The sequence below is a fragment of the Colletes latitarsis genome, chromosome 6, assembly GCF_051014445.1.
Source record: "Colletes latitarsis isolate SP2378_abdomen chromosome 6, iyColLati1, whole genome shotgun sequence".
NCBI classification, from domain to species: domain Eukaryota; kingdom Metazoa; phylum Arthropoda; class Insecta; order Hymenoptera; family Colletidae; genus Colletes; species Colletes latitarsis.
In genome coordinates, this window is record NC_135139.1 from 14131588 (window position 1) to 14156475 (window position 24888).

The following is a 24888-nucleotide window of genomic DNA, read 5'->3' on the forward strand; positions in this document are numbered from 1 at the left end:
ATTTAATATGAGACTAACAACAATAAAAGCAATGATTTGTGAAACGTGCTTTTGGTATTAACGTTTCTTAGCACGTGAAAGATGACTACTTAGATTTCCAGGCATTTTCTCCTTTCCACGACAATTCTCTGAAACGTGGCAATCTCCAGGCTATGAATCTGACTGGAGAGTCGTTGAGCATGGTAATGACGGCTCCTTCAATTGCGTGGGTCAATACCAGTGTCTACTGAGTACGTAGGCACGATCACCGCAAGTCGAAAGTCGTCGCTATTGGGTTCCAGTACTCGTATACCGATAATACGACGTTATGGCACGTTTACTATCAGAATTAACTCTATTATCGTGCGCGCAATAGTGGTATTAGCCGTCAGTTTATATCCAACAAACGATACGACACGGTACAGTAACGAAGAGTATATGGTTAGGCTTGTTGCGTTGGGAGTATGCTATGGAAACGCATCTGTTACAGCAAATTACAATACAACATCTATAGTTGCAGGAGATTGGGGATGAAAATTCGCGGAGTTCGTGCAATTATCCAGATTAACCAATCTGATTAGATGGACCTTCGTTTATTTCTTTATTTATTATACTGTGCACAAGAGACAATATAATGATATTTTTGCAATTGAGGCAGAGAACAATGCTTAATAGATACAACAAAAATATGTACATACAGACTTAAGAAAAATTGTTTTTAGAGTTGTACTATTTAACAAAAAAATACATTTCTTTTAAATCTTGGGAATGTCAATGATATCAACGATAGTCTTTTCAACAAAAATTTAGGTAAATCACCTGTTTTTAGAGTTGTACTATTAAAAAAAAAATATGTTTCTGTCGTGTTTTAAGAATGTCACTTATATTAGATGCAAAGAATTCTGGTGTTTGCGGTGGCATTGATTAGCGTCATTGGAGAGCCTGTTTGTGGCGAAAGATTACGATCGGCTGAAACGTGTCGCGTATTTAAATACGGTTTAAACCGAGCAGCGCGTAGCGACGACGGTTATCTTTAATTCAAACGGCGATCAAATACGGTCCAACTGCTTCGTTCGAATCCTTTGATCCTTTCTATCGTTGATTTTCACGTGGCTCTCAAACTAAAATTCCTGTCAGAGGAAAAGGACTATAGGACCCATAGGCCGATGCGGGCTACTGGTTTTCATTCTCTTTGCTCGTGTGCCTGTTCACGCGGAATCGATAACACGCGTCGACAAAAATCTATGAATTCTTCCCACCGCAAAGGAGAAAAAAAAAAAGATACCGCCGGATCAAAATTTCGGTCACCTCGTATTCCGAGCTCTCAAAATAAAGGTCCCTTTGAACGTACCGTGAACACTTTTATCGGAAACTCGATACTTTCGGGATGATACACGCCATCGGTCGTCTGTTAAACGTTCACCGTTTCATCGGAGCTGCCGCAGCAATTTTCTCCCTGATCGAACCGCATTTGTCGGCAATTTGTGGTGTTAATTTATTACGTTCCTTTGTTATTTATCTTCCGTTGGTCGCATTCTCGCGTGAACGTCAAGAGTATCCAGGGATCGATACTTTTTAAACGTATCTGTCCGTTCGGTGTTCGATGTCAATAGACGAATTTCGGCTCTTGTTACGAGAGATTAAATTCCTGTCCAGATAATGCGTATCTGCCGGATCGCGTAATTGGTACGGTTAAAGTTTATGGTTTCAGTGTTTTATCAGATTCGAATAAATATCCGTACACCTGGTGTTGTGCATCTCCTCTATCTCTCTTTCAATGATTTATCAATATTTTCTCATATATCTGTCGTCCTTGCGTACGCGTATACGTCTCGAAAAAGCTAAGTAAAAGTGCGTAGGAGAGATTTCAGGTTTTCGCGTCGTTATTATTTACTTTACACGTGCTTCCAAATATCTGAGTTTATTGAACAGTGTAATACGAGGAAATCTGATCGCGTTGCCAATTTTGAATAAATGGTCCCCGTACCGAACACCAAACAATAACAGCCGAGTGTCTGTATCCAAAGGTTTCAGAGGTATTAGCTTATAATACTCTTGATCTTATACACTATACATGGAAATACCTACACAAAGACGCGAACAGAAATTGCCGCTGGAGGGTCCAGCGAAGCGCATTGTTACACGATAATGGAATGCACGGTCAGTATATATCGGTCTGGAATTGGGCAATCGAAAATCACGAATTGCAGGATCCCAACAAGCAATGTTACCCAGGAGTTGTAACGTTCAACTACTAGAACGCGGTGCCAACGGACATCTTAACCCCTTTGTGCTCACCGCATCGTTTTCTAAACCCACTATTCTCGGGCAATTTACGTTGCTAATACATACGAAAAAAAATTTCAATGACTATCAAAGTCGACGTTAATATAATTTGCTATAATCAAGATACGAGGATTTTTCGTAAATTGGACTTATAAATGGAAATTAATAACTTTTAACTGGAATGAAATAGATAAGAATTTCATTAGATAAAGTTGAATGAATTGGATGATGCGTGTTCTGACGCATGTGTCATAGTCAAATATCTCAAAAACGATAAATTTCAATACTTTTATACTGAGAAAACGCAAATTTGACTTTTATATCTCCTCTACGTCTTCACTTGCAAGAATATCATTTGTACCATATTATGTACAGTGAGTCACAGTTCAAATCATTCACCACATATAAAAATATGTGTCATTCGAAAAAAGAAAGACGGATATATATTGTAAATATATCTATATTTATTGTGTAATAATGACAAAAGAAATAAATATTGTTCAACATGAAGAAAATAAAGTTACTATAGTACAATGTAGAAAACAGCTATTCCCCTATCTGGTATATCAAAAGTATTATAGTAACTTTATTTTTAATATATGTTCGCTTTATTCCTAAACTTTTTCTTTAAAATAACATCTTCGTGCAATACGATGTACAATTTTAGCTGTGACTTACTGTACTTACTTTTTAAAAATCTGCAACCTCCGTAAATACCATTTTTTCACATTGTTTGACATAATTAAGATATTTAAATGATCAGAGTTCGCGTGATACTCTACGTATTAGACAATTTACTATTATCGGATTAAAAAATATTTTGTACCAACGTGAAAATGAATATCGAGTATGAAATCTTGTTCCACAAGGAAGACACGCTTTTGTCGTGGGTGAAAATGACCAGGTTATCGCTGACCGCCATTGTTCGCCCTTCCAAGGTTAAAGAGACGCGTTTCACCGGACACGAAACCATAGTCGACCCCCCGCGTGGACTGTAATCACAGGCGCGATATTGGTATCAAATTTCTGTAGAACGGGGACGCGAGGCATTACTTGCAATTAAATTGGTAGCTAGCGCCGACCGCAGCGGCGATGCAATCCGTAGTTTGCAACTTCGGCCAAGTCGTTGGAGGTCCACGTAGCCGGCTGGATCGCGGTTTTGGTTCCCGCTGGGGCAACACGAACAGACCGTCGCGTCGCGGCGTCGGCGGTTACACGTTCGCGTGCATACTCCTAACGCAAAACCAGCACCGCGGGAAATCGAACCACGTTCGACAAGTTCTTGATTCGAGACTTCTTTGGAACTTACGAGATTGTTTCGTTTGACCTACGGCTCTCGACGTATTATCGATGGCACGACTCCGCGTTTAACGCATTCGGTGCTGCTCGGAATACGTTATCGAACATCGAATATTAAAAAGTCATGTATCTTGCTGAACTCGATTCCTGTTAACCTTGATACACTGGCTGTTTTGGAAATACAGTCATACCTAGATTCATGAAATTAATTCGTGATTGCTTATTTATACTTTTACGATAGTACCTTCTGCACAAATTCTTAACATAAAATCGATGGAATAGAATATCTGGATCGCTACCATTTTATTTTTATTGGATGTGAAAGAATATGTTGTGTTGTTTAGCTTTTTTTTTATTCGAATACTGTATTTATTTACGTTATTAAAAATATAATATAAATTTCAATGTCTTAATTTAAAAATATTATTTGCTATGACATAGGGACTATACCCTATAGCCTAGTTAATGTAATAGAATATGTGACCGGACAGAGAATCAGTCTCATATTTGATTATAGCTTCCACTTCCACGTTTGTTATAACAAAAATATTCGTCTCTGACTTTAAATGTTAATTAATGGAATTACAATTAAATTTCGTATTAATTTCAACTGAGATGAATATTATAGGAACGAATTTCGCAAACTATTTCTATTACATAATTATGGTCATTTAAAAAGTCAGTCATCTATACAAAACTTGTGCATGATACGAGAGAAATCTACAGAAATTAGATTTATAGAGAACCGTACAAGTTGTAATGAAATCTTATTTAATAAATAATATTTCTTTAAACCAGCTTGTTGATGCTTGGTGGTTCAGTAAAATATCTTCTATTTAGTTAATTAAGTATTTCCAGTGCTACCAGTGCGTCACCAACGTGAGAAAAAAATTATATTTACTTTCCAGCAATCCCTACAAATTTATGAAATATTCAGGAAGCACTTAATGCCAAAGTTTGTGTAATTTCTTGGTCGTCCTTTCGTTACTCGTTTTATGAGGGAAGATATTCTTGCGAGTTAGCGAGATTCGTTTTCAATATTCTACGCTCGCGAGTGCAGAAATGAACCCAGCACAGTTTGCTCTGTTACACTGACGATCGTCGGTTTGCTAATTAACCTTCTCCGAAGCTAGATTCTTCGCCACTCGAGAGTTGAGAGGGGTTCTTGAAACTTGAGAACTTCGGGGCGAGATAATTTGATTTGCGAAAGGAACAGTTTTCGCGGGGGTATCGCCAGAATGCGAAGAAATTAATACGATTATCTTTGTAGGAATGGGAAAGCTTCGCTCGAGGAAGTTCGATCCATTTCTTATTGTATCGTTTTAATTGCTCATCGTAACTGATTTAAGGACATCGTTTTCTTCAGAATATCCTGTCGGACACGTAAATTCAAGGCGAAGATAAATGTCTAGGAAGTTCAGTGTTTCGAAATGAAATGTTTTGAATAGCCATTAAAATTAAATACAAAATCTTGTAGTCGTTGGATATTATTAGGTTATTTTATAACTTTTTGATACTACAAATTTATTTTTTTTACCACACGACGTCCATTACTTACATTTCTTTGTGTTTACCATCATAAATGTGCTCTTCATAAAATATTACATGATTGCTTTCAATATGTAATGTGGAATCCCAATATTTTACAAAAGGGCATTTTTAATTTTTTGCTGAAAGTAAAATATCACTCTTTTTGATGTCATTTTATTTTACATCAAAAATGAAGTTTTTTCAATACGGATTATATGGGCGTCTCACAATCAGCAATATCGTGGTTCTACAAAAAACAGTCTCAACGTCGGCAGATTTTGTTCTTATTCTGAATAATTTCTCCATTGTTCTTTCAAAGTGGAGATGTAGTGTTTACCTTCGAAAAATAATTAATGTGCAATTCGTTGTGGGATCCTTTGCGAGCGTACAACAATGATTAGTGAAATTAATGCAAATCTCGAAGGCAAACGTGTCATTTACATGCTTGATTACAACTGGGCGATCCTCGACCGCATGACCTCGTCGCGCATATTTATCATTGACTCTGGTTCGCGCGACATTGTGTTTTTGAACACGCTTAACGACGGTCGCGATTCTGAAAACGCGAAGTCATTGCTTTGGTAAAATTTCATGGTTCACCACGAACAAACATAATCACGGTCATTGCACGCGTGGGGAGAAAGACAAAGAAATCTGGGCTATGAAAACAGCAGGGGTCAAAGTGTTGACTAAAAAAGGAGAGAGAAATGAAGTTGCGGAGAGGAACGACTGGAAGTGGAAAAGGGATGGAACAAAATAAAGGAGGATGGTAGTAAAATGGTCAGAAGTCTTACAGGACCATTTACAGTGACGTTCAATAAACAAAAAATGTTCTCAAAGATCAAAATTGAAAAGGACCTGTGGGAAGTTTGTTAGCCGCGAAGAACAACGGAATTTGGAAAAATAAGAAAAGGAGCGTGCTGATAATGAGATTAAAAATTGATGGAAAATCGTGGGGAAAGAAAGGGAGGGAAGAAAAAACGTGGAAAGAAGCGAGACAGAAGAATAACGATTACGAAAGGTGGTAAACCTTGGAGAGATAATTGAGAGGGGTTTTAATCCGCGAGTATGCGAAAGTTAAAAGCGAAAGTTGACGAATGATATAACGAGGAAGGGAACTCGAAGAATATAATTACCGTTCCGTTAATTACTTTGGGCGTTCGGACTAGCGTGAACGTTTTACGTAATTAGGAGTTTAAAACGAGGACGATGTTTTCAGATTGCTACTCTTTTTGTTAAATTGCTTGCTTTTTAAATTTACACGGTGGGTGAAAACGATTTACGATGGTCCATTAGATACAGACTAGTTACATTAATATATTCAATATTTTAAACAGAAGAAAGAAGAAAAATATTAATTAATATTAAGGAGCAACTTAATATTTTTTGGAGATACTCAAAGAATGATTCAAATTGTAATCTTTAAACTAGTGTTTCAGTTAGTGACATCATTTTTTATTATTACTAACAATAAGTGTGATAAGACGTCAATTTGAAGTATCTTGAAATTAGAGGTTTTCCTTATTTATTATAATCGTAACACTATTATTTTTAATTATAATGTGATTTTATTGCACTGTGATATTTTTGCATATAGTAAATATCTAATGAGCGCTTGAAGCTTAATTACATCCACATAAATTTGTTGAATTTCTTATAACAGTAAAATGTTTAATTCGCAATGGAATGTATACAGTAATAAATTAAGTTAAAAATTCCTCCCTTTTACTCGTGGATTCTTCAATTAATAATTTGCAAGCTGTTTAAAGCGAGTATGTCCGGAGCTTCATCTCGAGTATAGTCGCGTATTTGACACCCGTAACGCCGATTATGTTTCAACGGCATAAATTCTTTTCGAAACGATCGCTGCTTCTTGACGCCTGGCGGCAATTCAGTTATGCGGCAATTTAGCACCGTGTAATTAAATTATATAAGCGAGGACGCTGGCGACAGCGCCTACGGGCGTTGCTTGCACGTTCGAGAACGCCCCCAACTTCGAACGACTCGACTAATGCATATTAAGGTGGTTTTCCCTCGATCCTGCAGTTCTCTCGGTTAAGGGATGAAATATATGCCAAAAAAATCTTGCCCGGTATTTACAAAAAAGAGTACACTCACGGAGTAAGTATAAAAATGTTAAAAAATTCGACGGAAATGTCGAAAAATTTTACTCTATGGACAGTAAAAATTTATCAAAGAGGTGTGTGTACAAAAACAGAGAAAAAGATTATTCGTCACGTTCGTTTAATCGACGCAATATAGTCCGTCATTCTGAAAAGCTAATCCGAAGCTGAAAGTAAACTTTCTGCGAGCCTCGGTCGATTCAATTATTCCGGTTGATTTGTGTTTCAAATGAACGCGGAGTGGCTGCTCGTCGGCGTTCTCTCAAACTCGCGCTTTTACGCTCGACGTGTATCCACGTTTCGCGATATTTGGGGAAGAGGCGCGAACAGCAACTTACAAACTTCGCGTTGAATAAGAGTTACTGAATTCTGGCCGAATTTTTTCCATTACAAACTAGAGCGAAGTCGTCGACATGTAATATTAAACAGACTATCTATTCCTATGCCTTAAATTACTTTTCGAAAATATTGTTCACGCATGCTAGTTTACATAAATTCATATCGAAGCTCCGATCGTTGCTTAACAAAGAGCAAGTAACATTGTAGGAAAAATTTTAATTTTTTAATTTCGTCAAAATACGCCGGCTCTAGGCCACGGTTACCCCAAACGCCAGGTCAGAGAGAACGGAAGAGCAAAGTAAAACCAGAGAGGAAAAATGTAAAAATAACAGTGAAAAACGAGAACGAAGAACGACGCCTTGGCAGAGACGTTTTTTGATTAATTTTACGACCTTCGGAGCACCTAGATCCACGGGTGGCATCTACTTCGAGGACTTTTGACGCGGGGATCTAATAAATATTTTCGGTGGAAATTTAGAGCTACTTAAAACTCGAAAGAAAGAGAGAGCAGGAGGAGGAGATCGATCGAAGCGTAGCAGGTGCACTCGATAATCGGCCACGTCACACATTCACGGATTCGACGGGCACTGGTTCGTGCCTTAAGTGCTTCCAGTCAGTTTCCCCAGGTGCAATTTTGTTCGACGTTCGTTCCCCCCTCCCTCGTACCGCGTGCTTTCAGTCGCTGCCGCGGGAAGCACCTACGCTTCCAGTTTCCACTTTGCGCGCCCCTTGTACGGGCGCTGGCTAAAACTTGGATTAGTTTGCCTTTAGTCTCGGATGTCATTTGAACTGGCTACTCAAGTGCCTGTAACTACTCGCTGTTTCGTTCCGTGCGAGAGACTTACCGTGACCCTAACCTATCCAAATGATGTACGTACCGGTCACGCTTTCGGTGACTAATTAATGCTGATGACAGAACACCGTAGCTGGAACACAATAGGCAAGACACACATGGTGTACCAGCATTCGCCGGTTAACCTTGCAATTTTAACGTGTTTCTTGTTGACAAATACTGTTTTATAACTAACAAGATTTCAGATGACCATTTAGTACTCGTTATTTTATTCTGATGTATACGATCATTTTTGGCACATAAATCAGGCTGCAACTCATCAATAACACGACTTTGCTTCGAGATTATCAACTCGTGGTCTGTTGAGATAAACAAGAAACTTAACATGGCCTCACAAGAAAAAGTCTGAGTCAAGTCTTGGTGACCAGACAGCTGCATTTCTTAATCTTATCATTGAATTTCGATCTTACTGAAGCATCAGTTTCAGCAGAAGCCTAGTCTGTGGTATCATCTTGCAGTGATCTGTTGAGATAAACAAGAAACTTAACATGGCCCCACAAGGAAAAGTTTAAGTCGAGTCTTGGTGACCAGACAGCTGCATTTCTTAATCTTATCATTGAATTCGATCTTACTGACGCATCAGTTTCAGCAGAAGCGTAGTCTGTGGTATCATCTTGCAGTGATCTGTTGAGATAAACAAGAAACTTAACATGGCCCCACAAGGAAAAGTTTAAGTCGAGTCTTGGTGACCAGACAGCTGCATTTCTTGATCTTATCATTGAATTTCGATCTTACTTTAGCCTGTGTTGTCGTCTTGTGGAAACCACATCTTGGAAGAATGAATTCGAGTGCATGAAGGCTGACGATTATTCCATCAGCGACATAACACGAGCCATAGAGGCAAAACAGAATCGCTAATGTGCGGAAGACAGTTCGACTTGCCAGAGACGTTCCCCGCGTTTTGGCAGGGTATCAAATTTTCTTACAATTTCGCGATTTCTCTGTACTTCTAGCGGCTTGCTTACGAGGCAATTTAAGTCGCTCCGCGGGATTCGCGAGATTTTCGGTGGATTTGCAAGCTTGTTACCGGAGTTACCGAGACATAACGCGGCCTCGCAAACTCCTGTTGTCAGTGTTCCAGTTTCGAAGACATCGCGATTCCTTTTAAATTTGCGCGTCGGCGGCGCTGTAAATTTGAACTTTCGTTGGGTGCCAGAAATACAGGGTGGTTCTAGAAACTGGAACAACTTTAGCTCGTATTCGAGCGCGGGTTTAAAAAAATTGATGCAGGGGATACTCGAGTTTCGAAATAGATTAATCTTTCGATGGTAGCAACGTTTGATAGTACGTAAACGAGAGTTATATTTTCTTGAACGCTTCGACTAGAATTCTGGATCATTCTCAAGAAGCACATTTTTAGTCTAAGATTGGAAATTTTCTGTTACTGTGCTATGGTGCAAGTGTAACGCACTTTTTTCATACAAAAGTAATAGTATAATTATTGGAAGGGTCATTACTTTACGGAGTATTCATAATTTGTGTTTATATTCAAAAAGTGAAGTTTTATGTAAAAGCTGTATTCATCGTATCAAATTATTTGACTTGCTAAGCGTCAAATAAACAGTATCTATTCATGATGGATTTCTGTCTTGAGTACTCTTCTTTTCCAAGTTTTGCTTATTATTTGTGTTAAGTTTTACTAACAATGAGAGAGTTAATATGTACAGTGTATTTTAATGCAAAAACAATAAATAGAATCCTGAAAAAATGCATCGTGACGTAGTCATGATTCGGAATAACTATCGAAAATTTACATTTTACAAGAAAGTACATATATTGAGGGACCTTTTTCATAAATAAATTTGCAGATTCCGTATTCAACCTAAAATGCAGGTTAATCCAGACGGTTTCGCACTTCCTTTCGCATGCATAGATCGCTTGGAGTTCTCGATCGTCTTGCAGCCGACTTATTACTCGTGAAATCCCTGCCTCCGTTTCGTCCATAACAAAGGTCTTTGATTCAATTGGTCCCCTCGATGGGCCTCGATGCAACAAGCCCGTGGCATCCCTCGTCGACAAAGGAGCCTGATTCAAGTACGTATCTACGTGCAGCACGTCTGTGCGTTTATACTGACGATTAACCGTACCAAAATCCTTGGATTAGACGCCTTTCGGTTGCTCCTTGCGAACTAGTTTGCTATTTGTCGATCGATAGCCCCGGGCATTGTTTTCTCTTGCAAATAATGCGAGAAATACACCGGACCAAATGAAAGGATCAACGGAATTTTAAAAACACATTTATTTAAATATTCAATAGTGTACTCCACGAAATTGAACTGATTTATATCTTCGAAATGGTTACGGATAAAAAAAGACTTTGTTAGGCAAATTGTAATAATGTAGTATATTCTACATTTTCGATTCCTTGGATTATTCTGTGTATAAAAGTATTTTATTTATTTATTTACTCAGCTTTTAATATTTGCTGAATTCGTAGGATATTGTATATCTCCTTAATTTCATCCTGGAAAATTTTACCTCTCCATCTTCCACCCACACTAAATTAGAACCAATAACGATACTGACACACATACCAATTACGTACACGTTGGTGTGTTTCATCAAGGTGCAAACCATGTGGCTACCAAACCGTGAGAGAAGTAACGAAATTTCTTTAATTATTGATTTTTCTCTCGTACGATCGGTACGACGTGAAATATTCTGTGGAAAGTTTTCTGGGAATTGGTTAACGAACACAATGCGATATTACAAAGTTTATTAAAGTGGCGTTAGTTGCCGTTCAAAGGCAACCCGAGAACTTTCTGGTATCTTATTAGATCGTGAAGGGATGTGCTTGTTTCTCGTTAATTAAATGATAAACACGCGCATAAATTATTAAGGCAACTTTAGTATGTGTTTGTTCCTGCCATGGTGTCGTAGAAATTGCATACAATAGCAGAGTTCGATCTTCCTCTGTTCGAATACGACCTCACGAATTATTAGCAAAATCGAGAAATCGGATCGGTATTGTTTAGTAGTGAAATAATCTAAAAATAATTCATTGCTATTAGTGAATATTCGTGAATGTAATTAATGTTTTATGTAGTTTCACCAATTGCTTTGTGGCAAATGCAACTGAAATGCATGTTGTCAAAAGCTAAATTAATTCTAGTATAATTATGCCTCTCTTCTTGCATCAACCTACGTTAAAGATATTTGCGATTGGATTACCCAAACCATTATTTATATCTTCATAGTTCGATGGATCGTCGATTCGAGTGGCCAGCAGTTGTGTAATTAAAAACCCATTTAAGCGACCGTTTGAGTTCGACAAGTTTCGGGAACAAAATTTCGCCCAAACTTCTCCATATAAAATCCGAGTGATTCCCTTTTGATTGCAGAAATAATTTTGCAGTAATTAAGGCAGCCTCGTTTTTTTTAATTTTGAATTTTTTTTAAATCTTTCGTCCATAATGTCGAACCATATTTGATATTTACCATAAAAAAAGAACGTAAATCCAATCTTTTGGCGAGCAAATAAATGTAAACCAGAACCTATTTGTGTGTCATTATATTCCTCATATACAAGGTGTTCGGCCATCCCTTGGAAAAATTTTAATGGGAGATTCTAGAGGCCAAAATAAGACGAAAATCAAGAATATTAATTTGTTGATTGAGGCTTCGTTAAAATTAATTTAAAAAATTTCAAATCATTCGTAGAAAAATTATTTTCGATTGCGGGAGTCCATTACAATCATTTTTGGTGAATAGATATACCCCCGAAATCCTACTCATTTTCGAGAAAAAAATTCGAGTAGGTGCCGAAATTTTCCGGCGAAATTAAAAAATTTCAAATTGTCCTATAAAAATTATTTTCAGTTGCGGGGGTCGATTAAAATTATTTTTGGTCATTAGGCATACCCTCGAATTTCTACGCACTTTCGAGAAAAAAATTCCTCACCGAAAATATAATGTCTGACCATAGCATTGATATGTTTCCCTGAAACTTTATGTGAATCTTAAAAATGTCATAACTCCTGAACGGATTGGGGAAGTTTAATGTTTCGACAGGCAAACAACGCGTATTTTAGTGAAGAATAGTTTAGAAAAGTTAGAATTCCAAAAGTTGTTCCTTAACCCCGTAAAGTATGAAAACCCCCATAAAAATGGTCCACCTTCCAAACGACCATAACTCCTACAATAGTGAATATATTTCAATGAAATTTTTTTCTGAAGTAGTGTTTATGGGTACCTACATAAAAGTATTAGACAACGTTTCTATAAGACGTCAAACAAAATTATTAAAAATCAAAAACGAATTTTTAAGGAAAATCGGCAGGGTAGGTACCGATTTCAAATTCCAAATCGTTCTGGAAAAATTATTTTCAGTTATCTTTCGGTATCCTTGATTTTCGTCTTATTTTGGCCTGTAGAATCTCCCATTAAAATTTTTCCCAGGAGTGGCCGAACACCCTGTATGTATTTACCTACATTGAAAAATTTTTGAAATCGTCTGATGTCTGGCTTTTGGGTGCAAATATTCCACAGTGCCCAGGTTCCGGTCGCACCATAAATTCGACTCTCTTGTACGGGTTTCAGGCCGGTCGCGAAACACGTCAACGGCAGACAGAAGGTCGCCAAAAGCGCAGGAAAGAAAAAGGAAAAGGTTATGCGCAGTCGAAGCATGACAAAGAGACCGCGACGGCGCCGGAAATAAAAGAGTATAGTTCGGCAATAGAAGACAAAGCGGCAAAGGAGTTTTCCGCGGCATGGTGTTACGCGTTGAGAGCTTTTTAATCGCACCCTGTGGAGAAAAACAGACGGAAGGGTGTCGTCGGTGCAAGAACTTCCCTCGGTTTTGTTCGAAATTGCCAGCAGTCGATGACGAATTCGCCACGTTGAATGGAACATCGAATAATATTTTTGATCGTCGTTAAACGACGCGACATATTTAAGTATTAAAAACAAAACGAGAGGACAACTTACTATTCCGTATGTATTTGGAAACTTGATTAAGAGACTCCATAGAATAAGAAAGAGGAAGAAGAGTTTTTGTGAGTTTCAAGATTTCGCAGGGTTTTGGATTCAAGTATCGCAAAACTATAAATTAGGGTTCGACGAATCTGTAATATTAATATTAATTAATATTAGGTAGCAAATATATAAGAAAGCGTGTTAGATGAAAGAAGTTGTCGTATTGAGCGTGCCACTCTGAAGCGTTTGTAGGAGACTGTGGAAAGTAAAGTGTTTCGGAGCACTTAACACGCGCCAGTCTAATCTACATCCAATTATGTGATGTCGTGACTAGAACGTTTTAGAGATGCTATCTCCTCTCACGAGCTGTGCCACACCTGTAACCCCAACAAATTGTTTAAAACCATTATAAAAAAGAAGCTCACTTTACGTGGACAAAGTCGGTCTGAGTTGTCTTGTATTTTTCAGTGTATTTATGGAATTAAAATTTATAAACGATCATCGACAAAAAAAATTTGAGTGATCGGTGTTGCAACCCTGCATTTAATGCGTATGCTGGTGCAAAAAATAAAATTTTTATTTGAAAATTGGGTAAAATCACATCGTTTGACGGTACACTTTATCACTGACAGGTGGTGAAATTGAAACAATAATTCTACCTGTTGCGGGCGACTTTTAAGCAATAATTCTAGCTATTGTGAACACATTTAATTTTATTGACATATGTATATGGACATGTATGTTTGCAGACCAGTGTTTCCCAAATTTTTAGGAACATATCTCTATATAAAAAATGATTTCCACGCCTAGAATGTCTACACACGAAATCGTTGTTGTATGCATTGTAATTACTTCGAAATTAAGTTGTTTTTATTGATTTTGATCGCCTGAATTTTGTATTTATTTAATTTAAAACCATGCTTTCACATTGCATTATATACACGTTTACTTTCGTTATCATTCTAATACTATAACAAAATCTTTCTTAATATTAAAATAAATACAACGTCGAATTAAACTCGACGCAAAACCACAATAGATTAAAATTATTTTAAATATTAAAAGAGACTGATAGTAAAAGTAACTTTCACTAAAAGTTTTATAATAATATTTCTTTGTCCAAAACACCTTTACTCGATTCTGCCAGCGTGATTCAGTTCGATTTTTTCGTATGGAGGCTGGCTTCGCTAACCGTGCAAATATCGTTTTGCTTGGAATGTTCGCGGAAACCTCTACATTTGACGTTGGCGGTGGTTCTGGTTCATCTCAAACGCTCCGTCGTCGTCGTCATATTTTTGCTCGCAGTTTAAACGTCAATCCTTCGTAATTTCGCGATGAAAAAGGCAAAACGAACGAGCGCGATGAAAAAACTGAGCAAATGCGAGCGGGAAATGGTAAGCCGTTTGGAAGCCGCGCGAAACACTCGTAAATATTTTCGAGCCAGACAGGACAGAGCTAACGTGATTATCATTCAGTAAACCGATACACGGGGACCACCCGTTATCGATTTTCCATCGGTTCTCGTATTTATCTAACATTACGACCTTTTGAGTTTTATGCGACGCTCGGTACTTCAGCTCTTTTTTTCAGAGAGATAAAAGCACGAAGAATGCATAAGTCCTTGCAGTATACTTCCACCTTTCTCGTTCTTATCTTTCATTTTAGGAAATCAAATAACTTGTATCTATCTCTATAAAGATACTGGTAAATTGTAAATCGGTGAATAAACTTAACTTATTATTTACTTCGTAGGCATATACCTTTTTCTAGAAGATTTATAAAAGAACACCGTGAATTTAATTTATTATAGCACTATTGTTAGGGTACTCGAATAGAAATTGATTGAAATTTGTTTAATGGCTTGGGAGAAAATGGATTATATTTATAATTAATAATTTTATGTAAAGTGGTCTGTCAGAAACAAGGTTCTTTTATTTTCAGTGACTTCAATTCTCAGAACAATCGTACTTAAATACTTTCATTCTCAAAATTGACAAACTCGTTTAAGTAAATTTTAAAAACAAGAGTTCATTATTGAACGCTCACACAGGTGTACCAATAAAACACACCGATTCCCTGGATTCGCGACTGTCGGTTTCCTCAAGTAATTAATTGGATTTTCCCATCGCGCGAAGCGAGCGAATATGAATTAAACTTATTTTCATTTTTGATGGAGTGAATCAAGCTCGATTCTATTCTTAATGAAATAAATTAAGGAATACTTGGCACTCGACGATGGAGGGAATCGAGCTCGATATTTTCACCCATTCTATTTCTCGGTTTGTCTCCGATGTATGTTCTGGTTCAACTAATTGAATCTGCCAATTAGTAATCTCTGTTGTTTTCTATCCTACGGTCTGTAGTGGTACATTTTTAATCGGAACAAAGAACATCGAATATTGGAGAAGGAATTACGAAACTCCTCAATCCTTTAAAAACCGACAATAAACGTGGTAGAAAATATCGCGAACATTTAAAATATATAATTAATATTAAAATATATAACACTCAATGCAGTCGACCCGTTGCGTACTAAAATACGGAAAAGGACTCAAAGCGAGTTATCGTTTATAAATTTACAATTTGCTTCGACAAATGATCGATTTTGTATTTAAGCGAATTGCAAGCAATCGAAAGCGTGTTGTTCTAAACCGAATTAAACAGCCTCGTTCTGAGTAAAGCCGTATATTGTTCCGTCGGTGAATACGAACCATTGTCTATCGTCGACTCGTGAAACAATACCGATCGTAAACCGCTACCCTGACAAGACACTCCGCTCGACTCGTGCACATGTGGTACTCACATGCAACGCGACCAGTCGTCAATCAAAAGTACCATTCTTTCCTTCCAAATTTCGTTTCAAGTCGATACCGTAGTTAATTCAGAAGAAAACAATTATATACGAAAAAATGCTAGCTAGTAATTACGCAAATATCTTGTACACAACTTTAAATACATATTCAATTAAATAAAAAATTCATAATCTAGTTTTATCGCACACAAGTCGTATAATCGATAGGAATTGCTGAAACTTCTTTAAGTATATAGCGTCAAAGTAAATGTCAAAATAAATATAGAAGATAGCAAAAATTATAGTAGCTGGTATAGTAATTGGATAGAAGATGAAATGCCCTTCAAAATGAGCGTTTGTGCGAGTCGATAGCTTTATTAGTTCCGGAGATATAGCGATTTTAGTTTCAACTCGATGCGGTGGCTAGTTTCGGAGATATGAGCATCCGAAGTTTGTTTACGTTTTCGTTGCGCTCGCGCGAGTTCATTCATCCCCCGCGCGCGTAGATAGTAGACAGTGCGTAGTAAATTCTTGGAAATACTACGCTTCCTGGTCACGTGACTGTCTCGACTCACGCGCGACGAAGAGGGTACGACGCGACGCGTCAGACGGAGATAGCGATAGTCGAATTAAGAAAAATTACCATTTACATAAATTACGATATCTCGAAAACGGAAAGTCGGATCGACAAAAACCAAAAACCATTTTAAAGAGGAAGGTTTACCGCCGCTAACAATGGCTCAATAATTTAAAAAACACTAATAGTTTCGAAACTGCAGGCGTCTAAACTTTTACTATTTTTAATGCGCGTGAATAGGCTATTATACGCGAGCCGGGCAGTGAGACGGTCGAATTAAGAAAAATACCCTTTTATATAACTTACGATATCTCGAAAACGGAAAGTCGGATCGACAAAAACCAAAAACCATTTTAAAGAGGAAGGTTTACCGCCGCTAACAATGGCTCAATAATTAATAAAACATTAATAGCTTCGGAACTACACACTTTTAAAGTTTTAGTATTTTTAATACGCTTTGTTAGACTGTTCTAAAACAGAAACTTAGGCTAGATGCACACTAGCGGAGCGATGCCGTTGCGTTTCTATGTTTTCCCTTGTCTTGTAATTGAAAATAACTAAGACAGACATAAAAACGTCGATATTGTCTGTCTTCGGTGTTTTAATTGCAAAACAAGGAAAAATATAGAATCGTTGCGATATCGCAACGGGAAAAGATTCTCTCCTTTCCTTATAAAGAAATGCTACAATTTTGTGGATAAATCGTAAATGTATAAACATGTATATTTTAATATAACAATAGAAATCTGCTAAAGGTTCCGCCATCCGACCACCTGGAATCAGATGCTAATTTCGCCGTTATTTTTGGAATGAATTTTTGAAATGTTGTACTTTCGATTTATGCAAAAATGATAGTAATTTTTTTAGCTCGTCACACTTAAGTCCTTTGCCCCTTTGAATTTTATATTAAACAAAGTCGAGAGGCTACTACTGCTCTGTTCAAAAGGATCACGTTCTTTTAATTGCTAAATACCTTTCCACGTTCCTAACGCGGCGCGTAAATCTTCGAAACTGTAGTTGTTTATAACAACGCTGAACGCAGCGCCCGTCGACACAGAGAACGACAATAACGCTGAGCTATTTAATTACCACGAAATAATGTCGCGAACCAGCTGCGTTACGATACGTAGACCGGTGGCTTGCTGTTAATTTAATTCAAACGAATGTCGCGGCAGCGATACAATTAATAATAATAATTGTAATATTGACGATGGTCATAATAATAATATCAATAATAAGAAACTTATAAGCTAAGGAACTGGATGCTAGACGACTTAGAAGTTTTGGATTTGAATAGATTAGTTACTAAAGTCTTTAGATATCTTCAGAAAAAGAAATCCAGAGGAGTCAGGTGAGGGAGGAATCCATTCTATTAAACCTCCTGTTCTATATTTAATAAAAACTAAAACTTTATAATTCAGAACTACCATAATATGCGTCTATTCTGTGTAGTAAAGAGATTGGTCCCAAAAATTGAGTTAAATCCTCCCAAAATTCCTATCCAAACATTCAAGGGAAATCAGGTAAAAAGAAAATTGGAATTTATTGCACAATTTCATTTATTTCTTTCCATGGGCATTAATATTAAGCATGTCTTCATTTGTATCTCGTTTTGAAGAAGTTGCTCGGTTTTCTGTATGTTATACATATTAACGACCACTGGTTAAATGCACGTGCTTGCTCAGCTACGACTTCGCAGTCACCGACGCTTAATTAACACGTTTAATTATGATTTAGATTATTACCGCGTATTGTCTATGCTGGACAGGCAGTACGGCCCACTAATAGGATGAGCGTTAATTAGCGGTCTTTACGTGACCTATTGATAGAAGGCTACCCATTGTCGAAGAACTAACGATGAAGCGATGTTATTGCGATTCTCGATTTTCGATTGTTGACTCTAATCACCGAGGAATAGTCTCAATATTCGATTTCTGTTTAACTGGAATAGTTCTCAATTTAACGCACGTGGCGATTGTGTCTTAATTATCAAACGATCGTTTGGGTTTGATCCAATGATTTTTGTGAATATTAACATTCGATTTATGGAAATTGTGTTATGCAGTTACACAAGAAAAACACAAACACAAGAATGATTAGTTCGTTGTGTGTATAGGAAAAGTAAACACTATGGTCTATGTTTTTTTAATTTATACTATCTCTTTGAAGGTTTTGTTTATATCTGTAGATGGAAATATTAATTTTCGATTGGTTTTAGTTTGCAACACGTTAGCTAATAATTTCTGTTTGCAAGGTTATATGGTGGGAGACGTTATGCAGCGGTACCTTTTAATAACATTCACCTGTCTCGATTTATTACCTTCATCAAAACTGATTTTCGAATGCTCGTAATACAGCCTCCTACATGATTATGTGTTTAGTTCCAACGACTGAACTCTCCAAGGGATTTTATTTGTAAAGAAAACGAGTGGAACGACGTTGATTTCGCAATTATTCGAATACAGAAAAATTTGACAAGAAATACCGGCTCTAGTAGGTATCTATTCTTCGCCTCATCGGTACGTTTTTGTTATTCGTTGACATATGGCCGCAATTTAACCTAAAGGGTCGAAATAAACAATACATTTTACGCGACAAAATTGCGCCACCGAGGCAGTGATCATTACATCGTGTAATACAGTTTGGAAATAACTTATTCTTATGGACGAGGCAACAGAAAACGAGACAACATCGGAATGCATATTTGTGAGTTCCAATACAAGTGATTCCGGGGAAACTTGCGGAAAATTTAACTGTCTCGTACCATCGTTCGAGCAAAAGGAACGTCTTTGCTTGCCTGGCGAACGCGAAGGCGCAGAAATACCGGAAAATGCCACCTATAACGATTCACCCAGACACCCGAGTCAAGGAGTTACAATCGACTATTGTGTTTCTACTTCCAAGCTTTCTGTGAACCATATATTCGACGTTGGAGATTTTCGAAATGATAGTGCAAAAGAATCGTGTGTCTCGTGCGAGCGGGACTGCAGAATACACAATTTAACGTGTGAATATTTACGTGACAATTTGGACGAGGGAACAAGTGCGTTATATACATACATACACATATGCAGAGTATTAGCAAAAAGATTAAAAATTTGACGTATAATAGCCGTTGGGCTGAAATTTCCTGGATATATGAATTTAATTCATTTTAAACACTTCAGCCATCAACTGTAGTCATAATTAAAATTATAACAACGACGAGCCAAGGGGAAATAGTATGATTTAAATTAGAACACCACATGCTTGGGCATTCTGGTCGTCGATAGCGGTATAGTCCATCATAAAGTAGCATGTGTCTTTGAATTTTCCTACAGGTCTCAGCTGACCACTGATGACCACTCCTGATACTTCTGACAACGTATAACGATTACCACTATCTGCTGCCAGCCTCTGCTGGTCTCTGCCTCTGTATGCCATATATATCATGTCAGAAGTATCAGCAGTAGTCAGTAGATGCACGTAAAGGCCATCAGAGGCGATCAGAGGACAGCGGGAGGCATGCAGATGCTAGCAGTAGCCAGTAGCAATCGTTATACGTTGTTAGAAGTATCAGGAGTGATCTGCAGTGGTCAACAGAACCCAGCAGGGACCTCCAAGGGGCAGGAAAGACCAGTGGAGTCAAACTGAAGCTAGCAGAGACCAGCAGGGGCAAGCAGTAGCAAGTAGTAATAGTTATACGTTGTCAGAAGTATCAGGAGTGGTCATCAGTGATCAGCTGAGGCCAGCAGAGACAAACAGTAGTTAGTAGTAATCATTATACGTTGCCAGATACATTAGAAGTGAACAGCAAAGGCCTGCAGAGTCATGCAAAGGCAAGCAGAGATCAGCAGAAGGTCGCAGAAACCGGCAGAGACCAGTAGAGGCAAGCAGGAGCAAACAGGGGCCAGCAATAATCAGCAGTAGCCAGTAACAGTCGCTATATGGTGTCAGAAGTTGTCAGGAGTTCTCTACTTTTGCAGCAGTGGTCAGTGGAGGCTATTAGGGACTAGTAGATACCAGGAAAGGCCTGAAAGAAAATATTTTTTTCATTATCTTTGCTTATGTGCGCCTACATAGGTCGGAAAGTAAAAATGGCTGGGCAGTCGAGATTCCAAATCGTATGCCGTTGACGTGGGGTCGGATTTCAGTTGTTCAAGAGCGAGAAGGCAAATGTGGGCCTTCCTCTTTCGACTTCCACGAGACGGTCCGAAATTACTTCGGGCAGCTTCGGGGAATCGTAAAAGAAAGCGTGTGTCAGTTTGCCTCTGTCGACTGTCCGAAACCCTACGAGCTCACGTACGCGTGATCTGGCATAGTGTGAGAAAGTGGAATGCGGTGTCCCTGGTGCACCCGGGGCTCCGTATAGCATCTCTGGGTCGGGATATTTATTTCATACGGTCGTCGAGTCATCAATCGTCATTCGTTGACGTAACATCGATCACGTTCGACCCGATTTTTGGGAGGTAACTCGTTCACTCATCAACTCTCGATCTCCAGGGGATTGAATACTCTGAGTTTCGACCGTTTCACTGGAATGCGTGGCCACGATGATGCGTGCACCGATCCATAAATGCTGTTCCCATCAATAGTTGCCAGCTTTACTGGTTCGTTTTATTTTTACGCCACACTGGCATCAATTTTGTTTTCCTCTTCTTTTTTTTTTTTTAACTATTTTGCATTTTTTCGCCTAGAATTTTCCCTGGGTCAAATCCGACCGTGTTACGATATTTTTCTGTCGCTCTTCAACGCAAATTCAGTCACATTTTAGGGGTAAAGCGTAAGATATGGTTGTAAACGAGAAAAATATGACATTTGTATTCTATGTTTCGCAAATACCCTTCAGTTGGAATGTTATTCATGTCAATAGATTATTTTAAGAACTTTCATGTAATTTTGAATTTAATTGCATTTTGACTGACGTTACTTACGCCAGATTAATTATAAATAATATAGATATTTGAAATAATAAGAAGTAATTGTAGATTTGTTCACTCTCAGATGTCGAAAGATAACAGTGTAGAAAAATGTTCTTAAAGACAGTTCTCTTCAAGATTATATTATTCTTATGTTCTTATATCTCTATGTATTGTTATTTATTAGGCCATAACTCATAAATTAGTTACACGATGAGGATAAAAATTGATATTTATAGGCATAATAAGTCATACAATAGAACTCATAGTACCAGCAAACCACCCATCTACACCCTGTACTTCACTGATTGAAAATATTCAATACAATAAAAGCATAAAACAACAATTTACTTTTTTTTAAATTGAATGTATACTTCGTTTAACGCAGTATACGTGTTTATCGTGCAAACGTATTCGTATATTTCAGTAAAATATTTTGAGAACGCTTCGTATTTGTTCATATTAAAAGTACAGTTGGTTAACGATTCTTTTTAACGTTATTTTCGCAATATTGATTTCACTTTACTGTATTCCATAACGATGTAAAAATAAATGGATGAGACTATTTCCAACAATAAATGGATTCACTTACCATATTATAAAATCTGTTATAAAATCCGCTATTTTTTAAATTAAAAAAAAAGATGTTAGAAAATAAATTTAAAAACATTCTCTATTCATACAAATTTTCAACGCACGAACGCAACCGAAAACAACGACTTTAACGCGAGAAAAAGCGCGGGTAATAGTATTTTTTAAACTAATCCAGAAACATTTCGAAATCCTATTCACTTTTTCACTCCTCCACCGTTTAAACAATCATTCTGCTCGTCGAATTCAAATTCGAGAAACACCACGATTTACCTATAACACTTTTATTTATAGTTCAGCTTTCGCGTTTCAACGTCGAGATTCGTTGTTCTAAAATCCAATGAAACTTGATTTGAATTGTTTATATTGCGTGCAGCGCAGTAAGTGGGGTAACCCGTCCCCGTGTTTTTTCTGCTAGATCAAGAGGGAACGGGTTGCCGTGTGCTGTTCGAATCGTGTATGCATACGACTTTCATTTCCGCTTTCAGAGAGCTTTGCGGAGATCACGGATGGCGAACTGTACGACGCTTTCGAGCGCTACGACGAGGATTATCAGCGATGGGAGGACGATTTTGAGGAGAACGAAACGGGCAATGGACTTCGAAACGGAAAAACCGGATTCCTCTGGTCGTTGGAACGATGTGAAAGTTATGCTTTCTTGAGCGAACATGACGAAGAACCCGACACTACGGACCCGTATTTATCACACAAATTGTAAGCATCTATTCGACGACTATAAACTTTAATCGAAGTCCAAGCAAACTGAACCACGAGGCATGATCAACTTAGGTTCTTCTACAGTTAGTGTGTCGATCAACAATTCTTTTATTTAATATAACATGGTTTAAAGAAAGCTTTAAGATGATAATAGAAGAGGAAAGTGATCAATGCCAGGCGATGGAAATGTTCGATAAGATAACTACTTCAGAATAGTATTATAAAATAATGGAATTTCCAGTTGTTATTTAGCATCAGTGAATGATTTTGCAATTCGTGGAACATACTGTATATATGTATGTACAATGACTCTGCACGCACCTTTACAATATTCAAAGTGAAATTGGATCTCTCGAAAACTCACGAATGGTCGCTTCTCACAGACTCCATCTGAATCCTTTTAAGTTTTTCTTCTTCTTCGCTTATTTTTTTAAAATTTCTTAGTTTCCCCCTTGTCTTAAAACGAACCATACTATCATAATCTTTTCGGAATGATCCAGCAGACGTAAATGAACGAAAGTTTCCTGACGCTGTTCTCCTGCTGGTCCCTCGTTTAACGATGGCTCTTCGCTGTTTGAAGCTTTTCGAGTTGGTGTACAAACCGGAAAACTCGTTTCGCGCGGGTAAATAAAGACGAATTAAAAGCCTGGATTCTTGCTAAATAACCGGGTTTCTCTCTTAATCTGTACGACTGTCCCGGGACCATTTTCACGAATTAATATTGACACAATTCGTTACGCTCGAACGTTTCCCATCCTATCGATTCGTTCGTCGGAGTATGCGTTAATTTGTTACTTTCGAGCATTGGGTTTGTTTGAGCCCGACGTTTGTAGTCGCGTCGATGGCGTTGTCGACACCCCTTTTTTTCATACACATTTGATAAGTAAAACTGGGTTTATTGGAACAGTTTATCGTTCAGATATTTGACAAAAATTCTAACGCTACCAATAAAATGTGTATCAACTCTTGTTGATAGTACGAGATGGGTGTGGTTTTGTATGGAGAATCTAATTGAAAATAAATTTTTTCATTGGAGGCTTCATTTTGTCAAAATTCGATTAATTGTAACAATTAATCTGTAATGTAATGACATGTTAGAACAAAATTATCAAGAAAATAATTATATAGAATTTTATAAATACCATCGGAGTTATTAATATACAGAACTGAAATCATACACTCGTGGATTTATAACAATATTCAGTAGTACTGTATGAAAAGAGATCTTCAAAAATAATTCAGCATTAACAAACGGGCATTTGCAAATAATTCTGACAGGAATACAAATTTAAAATTAGGATTAAATTAAAAGTAACTGCAAAAGTAATACATTCCATTTTTCCCTTTAATAAATATGTATTTTGTGTGTTTCTATTCAAGTAAAAAATTTGTAAAAATACTTATGGTTTTTAATTATACATATATTTATCTATATAGACATAATTTTAGTCTCTTGATCATTAAAGGCAAAAAGAATACAGTATCTGGCCCTTTAGAAAAGTAGTTTGTCGATCCTTGCAATAGAGTGTGACTTGGACTTCAACGTAAGTAGAAATAGTGAGTAAGGGTCAGACATGCCAGAGCGTCTCGTATTCTTTATTTTTGATTTGTACTTTCACGAAAGTTCCACAAAAGGCTTAAAATAAAACAAACGAACAGCATTATCTATTAATTATTTATTTTATTAAAACGATAGATTACTAAATACATTGGTCACTGATCAATGGAACATATTTACCATTAATTACTAACTAATATTCAGGAATCAAAAAATAATACGAGAACATTTTTCGTTCATTATTCAGATACACACAGGCCTGACACACCCATGCAAATTAATACTCAACAATAATTTACGAACGTATTCACCTTCACTACATTAATCTAAAATATGAATTTACACCGCGAAAAATGCATAATATTCATTAGAGTAAATATTTCGAGCTTTGCTATACATTTTTAAACATAAATCTTCAAAACACCTGGAGTTG

The 24888-nt window shown here is 37.3% G+C and overlaps 2 protein-coding genes across 3 annotated transcripts in view; one reads left to right on the plus strand and one right to left on the minus strand.

The window, feature by feature from the left end:
* LOC143342774 (dipeptidase 1) overlaps positions 1-24888 on the minus strand; it is a 185205-nt gene that overhangs the window by 48576 nt on the left and 111741 nt on the right. The gene's annotated exons all lie outside the window — the stretch shown is intronic.
* The window catches only part of LOC143342777 (uncharacterized), a 59650-nt gene that overhangs the window by 32741 nt on the left and 2021 nt on the right, over positions 1-24888 (plus strand). Inside the window, exon 2 of the mRNA XM_076766998.1 lies at positions 22669-22894. Within this exon, the coding sequence (XP_076623113.1) occupies positions 22669-22894 (226 nt within the window). The remainder of the gene's footprint in view (positions 1-22668; positions 22895-24888) is intronic.